Source organism: Nicotiana tabacum, chromosome 17 (genome assembly GCF_000715075.1).
Source record: "Nicotiana tabacum cultivar K326 chromosome 17, ASM71507v2, whole genome shotgun sequence".
Classification (NCBI taxonomy): Eukaryota; Viridiplantae; Streptophyta; class Magnoliopsida; order Solanales; family Solanaceae; genus Nicotiana; species Nicotiana tabacum.
In genome coordinates, this window is record NC_134096.1 from 133,555,818 (window position 1) to 133,567,541 (window position 11,724).

At 38.2% G+C, this 11,724-nt stretch overlaps 1 protein-coding gene across 1 annotated transcript; it reads right to left on the reverse strand.

Moving 5' to 3' along the window:
• Nucleotides 1–8,533: 8,533 nt before the first annotated feature.
• Nucleotides 8,534–9,989, reverse strand: LOC142172122 (uncharacterized). Its single transcript, XM_075235898.1, has 2 exons — nt 9,795–9,989; nt 8,534–9,133 (listed from the first exon to the last, which is right to left on the reverse strand). Exons 1-2 carry the CDS (start codon nt 9,987–9,989, stop codon nt 8,534–8,536), a joined length of 795 nt encoding a protein of 264 aa, XP_075091999.1.
• Between the last annotated feature and the right edge of the window lie 1,735 nt (nt 9,990–11,724).

Here is an 11,724-nt window from a genome sequence, read left to right on the forward strand (position 1 = left end):
CTATTTTTTTGTATTTACATTTTCTACTATATGAGTGTATTATGCACCTTCTACTTCTTCTTCTTATTTTAAATTTGTATTTACATTTTCAATTATATATACGAGTCTAGAATATATTGTTCATCTATTTTTCCTATTGTTGTTTCATTCCTAAATAAGAATATTGGATTGCAAATCATATATTTAATTCATGAATTTTCAACTAATATTGGAAAGATTGAAGGAAAGTCAACGCATCACAAGTTCATTTTCATCAAGCTAGAATAATTAAATCATTTCTCATTGTTATTAACATTACATGTAAACCAAAATGTGCGTTCCCAAACTCTACTTTTTTACTTTCATCTCAATTCATTATGTTACTTTCAATTGATTCCTTTTGGTTTCTGTATATAATAACAAACTCATATATAGTTGATTTGATTTTTTTCGGTGAAAATTAAATTTAACTAACTGTGACCACTCCTTTATAAACAGATACTAACATATCTTTAGACGAATAATTACATACAAAAAGATCCAAATTCCAAAGAGATTGTGCAATCTTAAGAGTTTACACTTACAACCAGATCAATCATTTTAACTTTTAAGGTTATTTCTGCCCGCATGTCCGAGATGTGCTAATCTGGCATTGATTGCGTGTTCTATAGTTCCATTTAAATTCATACTCTAAGGGATGAATATAAGAAAATAAAGTTAAATGCTATTTTCCTTAACTAAAAAAAAAAGAAAAAAAAAGAGGACCGTTACTAGCTGACCTATAAACAGATATGATACACGTCAACCCCCTCAGAAAAACGAATAAGAATAATGGTCAAACGTGAAAAGTATGTGAAGAAAGTAAGAAATCTGATATCAATATTAAAATTTTCACGTTTTTGAATTTTGTTCTCTTTCAGATTCTTTTTTGCTTAAGTTTACGAGTCTAATAGCAAAAGAAGAAAAAAATCATTGCCTAAAAGGTTTACATAATCTAACACATGTAAGATGTGAGTTGTTTTTGAAAAACAATTCCAATATATACCTAATTAACCTTAATTAATATTAATACATCTAACTACTTACCATGTTTCGAGTATGCAAATATTGTTACCATCTTATCATGCATTCTTACCCTTTATATTTCGTTTGCATTTCTTCCCTTCTTCCTCACTAAATCATCAAAGCAAAGAAAAATTTTCTTGTTCTAAAAAACACTTCTTTTTTATCTCCCAAGAAATTACAGCCACTGATAAGCGTAATGGCTCATGAACCCCATAACCACAAGATAACCGGCCAAGGGATAGTAGTTTACCGCTGCGATAATTGCCGTAAACTCTTCTCGTCAAGCCAGGCCTTAGCGGGACACCAACACCTCCATAAGGTTCAAGGGACTTGGGTAAAAGGTCACCACCACAAGTTTCTCTTGCCACCTGATTATCTCCCCGACCTTAACCGTTTCATTGCTCGTAACAACAAGTCTATCACCGTACGCATCGGTGGTCGGGGCAAGCCGATAGTGCAGGAGCCTCTTGCTGTTGCACCTGCACCTGCACTCGCCACTCCTTTGCTTGCTCAGGCCCCGGCCTCGGCCCCCATTGGCCCCCGTCATGGTAGGCCACAGTCAGTTATTCAACCGCAGCCGACGGTGCAGGTGCCTCTTGCTGCTGCACTTGCAACCGCCACTCCTTTGCTTGCTCAGGCCTCGCCCCTACCTCTTGCTGTTGCACCTGCACCTGCACCTGCACCTGCACCCGCACCCGCACCCGCCACTCCTTTGCTTGCTCAATCCCTGGCCCTGCCTCTTGCTGCTGCATCTTCAGCCGCCACTCCTTTGCTTGCTCAGGCCCCGGCCCAGGCCTTGCCTCTCGCTGTTGCACCTGCACTCGCCACTCCTTTGCTTGCTCAGGCCCCGACCCTTGTCGCTCGTCGTCGTGGCAAGCCACGGTCAATTATTCGACCGCAGCCAATGGTGCAAGCGCCTCTTGCTACTGCACCTGCACCCGCCACTCCTTTGCTCGTTCAAGCCCCGGCCCCTGTCGCCCGCCCTCGTGGCAGGCCACGGTCAATTATTCGACCGCAGCCGATGATGCAGGCACCTCTTGCTGCTGCACCTGCACCCGCCACTCCTTTGCTCGTTCAGGCCCCAGCCCCGGCCCCTGTCGCCCGCCCTCGTGGCAGGCCACGGTCAATTATTCGATCGCAGCCGATGGTGCAAGTGCCTCTTGCTGCCTCACCTACACCTGCGACTCCTTTGCTTGTTCAGGGCCCGGACCCTATCGCCCGCCTTGAAAATCAACTGGCTTTGTATCAGAATCGCTTGAATTATTTTAAAGTTGTGGCTGCTAGGCGTGAAGAATCAACACATTCATCCACTGGGAGTACCAGTACTATTACAGCTGATAAGACTAATGGGAAGAAGAAGGTTGAAGAGGAGGTTGAGGAGCTTGACTTAGAGCTTAGGCTTTAGGTTTTGAGGGCCCATGTTATGGTTGGAGGCTTTGCTGTTTCGTTGTTGTTGTCTTATGTTTGTTGACCTTTGGCTTTGGTTTAGGGTTTATGTTTTGAGTCCTTTTGTTGTTTTAGTATTGCTTCTGTTGTCCTTTTCTTTTCCTTTTGTGTCGAATGTAATGGGTGGTGTTGACCATCTATGGAAAACATGTCAGTTTTTTATTTTATCTTGCAGTCTGTTTCAAGTACTTTAATTTGTCAAAAATGTTGATCCACTAATTACTAGCTACTCTTACTATCGTTCTTCCTCGTTTAATTTTTTTGTTTTAGTTCTATAGTGGGGACAAAAGAGTAATGTATTACTTGCTCTTTTTAGCGAGTTGACTGAATGTTGCATTAGATTTCATTAGTTTGGCACTGAGGAGGGGGGAAGAAAGTTGGCTGGGAATCCATATTTTTCAACAATCTAATAATCAACCTAGGATAAGAAAAGACAATAAGATCGATGACATATAGACACCAAAACAAATTTCAAAATCTATTTCAACCAATTATACAATAATGTCTCAACCCCAAACTATTGGGATGACTAAATATATATATAGAGGATATATGAAAATTGTATCAATATATCATTAAAAATATGTAATTGCCAATTTATTAGTCAAGAGCGTAAACCACATTCATTAATCACTAGTTAGACACATTTAAAGATGCTTGTTATTATTACCTTTGGCATACTCATTAAGGAAATACGAACTCCTAGTGAAAAAAAGAAGTATTTACTAAATTAACATTGATTAATTGTTAGCTTGATACATTGGAATATGTAAATAAGGGCAAATTTTGGAAAAATAAAATTAATTTCTTCTTGATTATGTAAATGAACACTTATTTTGGACCAAAATAAAAATGTAAAATGGTCACTTATTATGGACCGGAGGGAGTCCAAAAGACCAAATTAAATGAAAAAAATGCAACTTCACTCGTTCAAATTTAAACGTCATAAGGTGGCATCCCAAAATTAAATATCTTAGATCTTTAAATACTAATATATGTAAGCTCTTCATTCATTTTGACATTGATATTACGTCATCTTCCTTAACATATTGAGCTTTTGGATGGTAAAATGTATGACTATATAGGGGTTCGCCTAACTCTCGTTACGGCTGAATCTCATTCAAAAATTTGAAGAATAAAAAAACAAAAGTTTTCTAAATAGAACTTGATAAGGTTGAAAGAAATTAATAAGATTTAGTAAATCCAACTCATCATATTATGTTATTAATTAATTTTTTGAAATCAATGATATAAGATGTGAATTCATCAACTCAAAACTAGGATTGTTCAAACTGAACTGGAAAACCCCATTAAACCGAAAAATCATAGTACCAAACCAATTAAAAAAATTCGATTAGGTTTGTGTTTAACCAAAAATAGATTTTCCGGTCAAAGTCAATATCTAGAAAAAAAATGAGTTACTAATAATCAAGTTTTACTTCACTTTTTCAATAATCTTAAGACAAATAAAAGAAATGATGGAAATAATTAACAAAGAAAAATGAGGAATGAATTGACAAACACTTCCCAAAATCAAGGCTGAAAATTTTGAGAGTAAGCAAAGAATTATAGTATGAATTTTAGTAATAATTGTCACATGTCTTTACAAATAGAATTCTCATCCTTATATATGAGCATACAATCGTAACGTTCTCATACTTAATTTGGACTAATTGAGGGCATTAACTGTATTGATTGCCTATTACCATAGATAACCGTAACTAGCATATTTATGACTAAAGATTCCTTATAACTACTCCTGATTTCCCTTCCTTATTTACTTCTAGTTCATGTATCTTCTCTTCTTTGCAATCTTCATTCATTTTGTTCCTGTTTTTCCTTTGACAACTGTCATGCTCAGTTCTTTTCTTTTATGTTACCCCGTGGGTGTTTCTCCCATACCTTCCGCGCATTCTTAGTTCATTTAATTGAGAATGCCACTTGTCGCTATATCGACGCTCCACGCGTCATGCCTCCTCAGCTTAATGTCGTTCCACGTGTCATGACTTTTTCCACCAATACAGATAGTCCCCCCACATTATGAATATTCTCAATTGAATATTCGGGAAGTGGTAAGTTTTTATGGCAGGAATTCCTTGCCGCCGCTTCTCGAGCATCATCATGTCTTTTTCAGAATCGATGTGTCGCTTGTCACATTTATTTAACGCCTACGCCACGTAGCTTTTTACGATTGGTTCTGCAGTTTCTCCGCGCCTTTTAGGGTTCTTTCCCTATGGTTGTGCCAGTCATGAAGTGACGGTTCCATTAAGATGCTTCATAATGACCAATTACATTACTTCATTCTTTAACGATGGTCGTATCTTCTTATAAATACTTTATTCTTTTTTATTTCTTGGAGTCTTCCTTCTTCAGCATCCATTACATTACTCTTTCTTTGTATTTCTGCATCCTTTCCTCTATATTTTCATGGATAATCATGTCTTCGACAATGCCAAATCCTTGCAAAGTTGTAATTGTTGATGAACTTGCCCCTTCTACTGCCCCTACTAGAAGTAGGAGAGGTGATAGACTTCGTAGTCTTGGTTCACTATCTAACCGTGGCTCCTCTTCAAAGTAGTTCTGTTAGGCCATCTTCTTCTAAACCTAGGGCTCTTTTAATTCCCAGATCTTTTTATAGGAATAAAGATTTAAATGAACCTGTGTGTGAACCTACAGTTGCAAAAATTGTTCCCCAAGAATTTTCTTTTGTAACTGATCGTGAAACCATGAGAAATCAAGTTTCTTCTATAGTTTCCCTCAACCCTGTTGAACTTTACCCGAGTTTGATCACTACCGGTCTTCTTTTCTTGGTTCGACGAGAGTGCCATTGGAAACCAGATTTCCTAATTTTAGTCCCTGGTGCCAAATCAGAGAATCACCTCTTATCATGTCGGTTACTCTTTTGTTTATACCTACCCTTTTACTATACCTACCCTTTTACTTTGGGGTTTAAGCCTCCTATTGATCCAGTAATCATTGAGTTTTGTCGTTACTTCAATGTGTGTCTTGGCCAGATTGGCCCCATTGTATGGAGGACTATAGCTTGCCTTCGTTATTTGTCAGATCTGGTTTCTGTCCCTTTTATCTTTTGACACTTGATTCACCTTTACTCCCCCAAGCTATTTCGTGAAGGGGTCTTTTTTCTCGTGGCTAGAAGTAAGAGGGTGTTGGTTAGCCCTCAAGATGATCGAGACCGTGGCTGGTATGCCCGTTTCGTTACTGCTCCCACTAGTGGATTAGTGGGTGAAGAAATTATGTCTTTCCCAGAAAAATAGAATTTTGCATGTAAGTTTTCTTCTTCTTTTTCTTTTTCTATATATCTTACATAATTTCATGTAATCACGTACCCGTCTTGTAGCAACCATGGAAGTCTTTGATGAGATTATCGACTTTCGTGCTTGGGTAGAAAAGATGTTAACTGTTGCCCCTATGGACAAAAGATCTTGAAAATTTCTTTCCCAAAATTTTGGTTGGGAAATGAAGACACACGGTACATTTTAGCTTCATAGTTTTTCTTTTCCTTTTACTTGTTTGCGCAAGAATTTCTCATCTTTTCCTTTCCTTTTTGTTAGGATTTTCTATTCGTGGTATTAACCCCGCATCTATTCCATCAACTATACTTTCCGTGAGTCTTGCTCAGGAACAAATTCTGAGTGCTTCTTCCTCCAAAAGGAAAACTGACGAAACCTGTGGCTCTAATGATAAAGAAGAAATAGAGGAAGGATCTTTGGTAAGAAAGCCATGCGTCAGGAGACGCATGATTTCTGATGATGAGGCACCCCCATCTCATGACCTTCCCTCCAGTGCAATTCCTTTCAAACTCATAGATGAGCCAGAGAATGTTCCTTTAATAATTTCTGATGAAGATGTTGTTGATCCCCCACCAAGTTCCGTTGGTAGATTGTTCGCTCAAGGCTTCGAGGGTGAAGAATCTTTTGGGCATGTCTCTGAAGAATTGCCTCTTGCTTCCCTTCTAACTTCATCTACCATCAACCCCTCAGTGCCTTTGCCTGACGTTACACCCGTTGTTACTCCTGTGGTTGTTTCTCATACAGAGGCCGAACCTTCTAGCAGTAGGAGGGAGATGAAAAAAGTTGTAATTGAGTTCCCTGAAGATGGGAGCTTGCTGAGGAAATCTGGTCAAGCAGACATGTGGTTGAAGCCATTGATTGGCCCCGTAGAGAAGAAGAAATTAGAAAGCCACAACTCATTGACTTTAATGAATGACATTGTTCATTCTTCTTTGAAGGCACAAGCTTATATTTATGTTCTTTTTTCTTCCTCATTCATAACTCTTCCTCATTTGTCTTTTTGTAGATTAATTTGATTGGTACCGAGCTTATGAAAAACGTTTCTCAAGCTGACCAGCAAGTTATGGAATCATGCACTGAGGATAACAATTGGAAGGAACAATTCGAAGGTCTTCAACTGGAAAAAGAAGTTCTTGCAGAAGAGAAGAACGCTTTGAAGCGTCAAATGAGGATGGTTTCTACCGAGTTAGCGGTTGAAAAAGCCTCTTCCAATTAGGTTGGGAAGGACAAGTATATATTGGAATCCTCTTTTGCTGAACAACTTTCCAAGGCAACTAAAGAGATAAGGATTTTAAAAGAACTCCTCAATCAAAAAGAGGTTTACGCGGGAGAATTGGTTCAGACGCTCACCCAATCTCAGGAAGATCTTCGCGCCTCTGCAGATAAAATTCAATTCTTGGAAAGTTCTTTTGCTCCTTTGAAGACAGCCTTTGATGCCTCGGAAGCAGAAAAAGAAGAGTTCAGAGCTGAGGTTGATCAGTGGGAGAAGGATTATGAGGCTCTCGAGGATAAGTTATCGTTGGATGTGAGCTGGGCCTTTTTGAACACTTGCCTCGAGACTCTAATTAAAGACAACTATGATGGTTTTGACCATAATGCTGAGATTACTAGGGCTAAAGAAGCAATCGATAAAACTCAGCAATGTCAAAGCTTTTCCTCACCCGAAGATGAAGGTTCCAAGGGTGATGGGGATGGACTTGTTCCTGGTAGAGCTGATGTTCAAGCCTCTTCTTGTCAAGTTAATCCTTCTTCTCCCGTTGATGATGCTCCTTAGTTTTCTCCTTTCCCCGATTTTTTTTTGTCAGCTTTTATTTGGGACTTCCGTATGTTGTTTTTTACCTTAGCTTAATTTTGGAATTTAATGACAAATCATCAACTTTTTGTTTTTATAAACGTTTCGGTTGCTTTTGCCACATATTATGCTCTTTGATTTTTTGATGTTTGAGCTTTTTCTTGCATTTAAAAATGCCTTAACAATTTGTGGCTTTGATAAACACGGGTTTTAATAAAAGAGGGCCCTTTTATGTTAACGATACTGATGAATATGACGTCTTATCTTCATATTGGTGCAAATATATGAAACATGAAGTAGACATGAAAAAAGAAATAATTTGAATAAATTTTATGTCTTGAACTTTCAAATAAATTTTATACATTATTTTTATGATTGCTCATACAACACTTTCACAACTGCTTTTATTGTAGCAGATTTAAAAATACAAAATTGTGTCTATTATCCCGTGACTAAATTTTGGCCTTAACCTAAAACTCGTAGGAACATGTAATATCTTGCATCCTTTTCGCGAGTTCACACTCCTTTGAAAAATTCAAGAGGTTTGTTTCTTCAAGGTTTTTGATTCAGGCTAAACTGAAGTATGTCTTTTCGCGACTTTTGCTTTCTTCTATATGCATTGTCCCCCCAATGTTTGAGCCTTGAAGTATGAAATCTCGAACACTGGATTACTCCTTTCTTTTGGCCCATTCCCTAAAAAGAAAAATACGAACGGGACTCGGAGATATTTATTTAGATGATGACTGCATCACCTTTTTTCCATCAAAAAGTTTGCAACCTAGACCGGGAATAATTTGGTATTCTGCGTGCCTTTCGGGTCCAATATCATCATTTGGTACGGGCTAGCTTTTTATCTATCATCTAAAATGTTTAGTAAAATTTAAAAGAACAAACACAAAATTGAACTTGCGTGATACTTGACCATGGGTACTTTCCTCGTCTAGAAGTAGTACTTCTTCAAGTGAACTGCATTCCAGTTTAACGGTAGTACTTTTTCATCCATGGTTTTCAACTCGTATGCTCCCTTTCCAGCGATACCACGAATCTTATAAGGGCCTTCCCAATTTAGACTAAACTTTCCCGCGTTGGCCGCCTTTGTCGATCGGAATACCTTTTTGAGGACGAAGTCCCCAATCTTGAAGTATCCCAAATTAGCTTTCCTGTTGTAATATCGCTCAATCATTTGTTTTTGAGCCGCCATTCTAATTAATGTTGCTTCTCTCCTTTCTTCTAATAGATCTAAATTTACTCGCATCTCCTCCTTATTTGCTTCCTCAGTAAGATGTGTGTATCTCGTACTTGGTTCACCTATCTCTACCGAAATTAAAGCTTCTGAACCATAAACAAGAGAAAATGAAGTCTCACCAGTATTTGTTTTTGCTATTGTTCGATAGACCCACAACAACCCCGGTAACACTTCTGGCCATTTGCCTTTTGATTCTTCTAATCTCTTCTTCAAGTTACTATTGATAACTTTGTTTGTCGACTCAACTTGCCCATTAGCTGCAGGGTGGTAAGGTGCATACATAATCCGCTTGATCTGCCAACTTTGAAAAAAATCTGTGATTTTAGTACCTATGAACTGCGGGCCATTGCCACACACGATTTCCTTTGGAACTCCAAATCGACAGATAATGTTTCTCCAAACAAAGTCCCAGACTTCTTTTTCCCACACCTGTTTGAATGCACCTACTTCTACCCATTTGAAAAATAATCTGTTAAAACTAATAGAAATTGTATCTTTCCCTTAGCTTGAGGCAACGGGCCTACAATATCTATGCCACACTTCATGAAAGGCGATGGTGAAATAACTGAATTTTACAGTTCTACCGGGCGGTGCATGTTACTAGCATATCGCTGACATTTATTACACTTGGCTACAAAGCTTTCTGCTTCTTCTTCCATTTTTGGCCAATAATACCCTGCTCTTATTACTGTCTTTACCAATGATCTTCCCCAGCATGATTGCCTCAGTGCCCCTCATGTACTTCTCTCATCACATACTCCGTTTACGATGGGCCGAGGCATCGTGCTAAAGCTCCGCCAAACATATTTCGATATAAATTTTCATGAATTAAGCAATACAATGCGGCTTTTTGGCAAAGCAACTGTGACTTTCTCTTGTCCTTGGGCAAGTTTTCATACTGCAAAAAGTTCACAAATGCGTTCCTCCAATCCCAAGTTAGATTATTAAAATTTACCTCGCTCTTGTCTTGGTCAAGTGTCAAATGAAACAAATATATCACGATAGCATTTTCTGCATTTGTTACATCCGTGACAGACGCAAGATTTGCCAATGCATCTGCTTCTGCATTCTCTTCCCGGGGTATCTGCACGACCTTCCACGACTGAAATTGTCTAAGTAATTCTCGTACCTTTTCCAGGTATTGTTGCATTCATGTTTCTATTGCCACGTAAGTCCCCTGCATCTGGTTAACCACCAACTACGAAGTCACATTTGATCCCAATCTTCTCTATACCAAGTTCTCATGCTAGTTCTAAACATGTAATCACAGCTTCGTACTCTGCCTCATTGTTAGTGATTGGATAACACTTTATTGTTTGTCTTATTACTTCCCCTAAAGGTGGAATTAGTATAATTCCTAAACACGCTCCTTTAACGTTTGAAGAACCATCGGTAAATAAAGTCCAAGTCCTCGGATTAGATCCGATGAATACAAGTAGTTCCTTTTCTGCTTCAGGAACTAAATTCACGCTGAAGTCCGCTACAAAATCTGCTAAAACCTGCAATTTTATCGCAGTTCTAGGCTGATATATGATATCATACTCACTGATTTCTATTGCCCATTTAGCTAACCTACATGATAATTCATGTTTATACAATATATTCCTCAGGGGGAAAGCATCTATTACAAAAATAGGATGACATTGAAAATAAGGCCTTAACTTCTTAGATGCCATGATTAACGCTAAAGCAAGCTTTTCCAAATGTGGATACCGTGTCTCAGCATCTAACAAAGATTTATTAAGATAATAAATTGGGGATTGCTTACCTTTATCCTCTCGTACCAATACCACACTTACTGCTACTTCTGACACAACAAGATAAATGAGAAGCCTTTTACCGTCTTTTGGTTTGGCTAGCAAAGGCGGATTTGACAGATATAATTTTAGGTCCTTAAGGGCTTGTTGGCATTCGTCAGTCCATTCAAATTGTGTCTGCTTTTTCAATACTAAAAAGAATTTAAACTCTTTTCTGATGACTTTGATATAAACCTCTCTAGGGCTCCTATTTTTCTTGTTAATCTCTGCACTTCTTTTTTGCTCGTGAGTATCTCTGGTATTTCCTCGATAGCTTTGATCTGCACAGGATTCACTTCAATACCCTTGTTAGAAACGAGAAAGCCTAAAAACTTACCTGAAGCCACGCCAAAAGCGCATTTTTCTAGATTTAGCTTCATATTGTATTTGCGGAGAATCTCGAAAGTGTCTGATAAGTGTTGAAAATGATCTCCCGCCTGTGTCGACTTGACCAACATATCGTCAATGTAAACTTCAATAGTTTTTCCCAAGTGTTCTTGAAATATTTTAGTCACCAACCTTTGATACGTGGCTCCAACATTTTTTAAACCAAAGTGCATGACTTTATAACAGCAAGTCCCCATGTCTGTGATAAACGAAGTTTTTTCTTCATCTAGGGGGTCCATTTTTATTTGGTTATATCCTGAATACGCATCTAAAAACTCAAAATTTCATGTCCAGCGGTAGAATCGATTAGTTGATTTATATGTTGCAAAGGAAATGAATCTTTAGGGTAAGGTTTATTTAGATCAGTACAATCTACACAAATTCCATTCTTTTTAGGAACTACTACGGTATTAGCTAACCAGTTAGGGTACTTTACCTCTCGTATCGAACCAATTTTCATAAGCTTTTGTACATCATCTTGGATTACCTGATTTTTGAAGGATCATTGTTTCCTCTTCTTCTGCTTGACAGGTGGGTATGATGGGTCCTCACTCAATTTGTGAGTCATTACCTCGGTGGTATACCTGTCATATCTGAATGAGACCAAGCGAAGCAATCTAAGTTAGCTTGTAAAAATTTGTTTAACTTCATTCCTAGGCTTAAATTTGCTCCGACGTAAACTTTTCTTTCTGGCCAATGTGT

What these genes read in the sequence shown, in the direction of transcription:
- LOC142172122 (XM_075235898.1), bottom strand. Translation starts at nt 9,989, where the DNA reads ATGCAACAATACCTGGAAAAGGTACGAGAATTACTTAGACAATTTCAG. An exon ending in TTGACCAAGACAAGAGCGAG is followed by an intron (nt 9,134 to 9,794) that starts GTAAATTTTAAT and finishes CAAAGTTGGCAG; the next exon opens with ATCAAGCGGATTATGTATGC.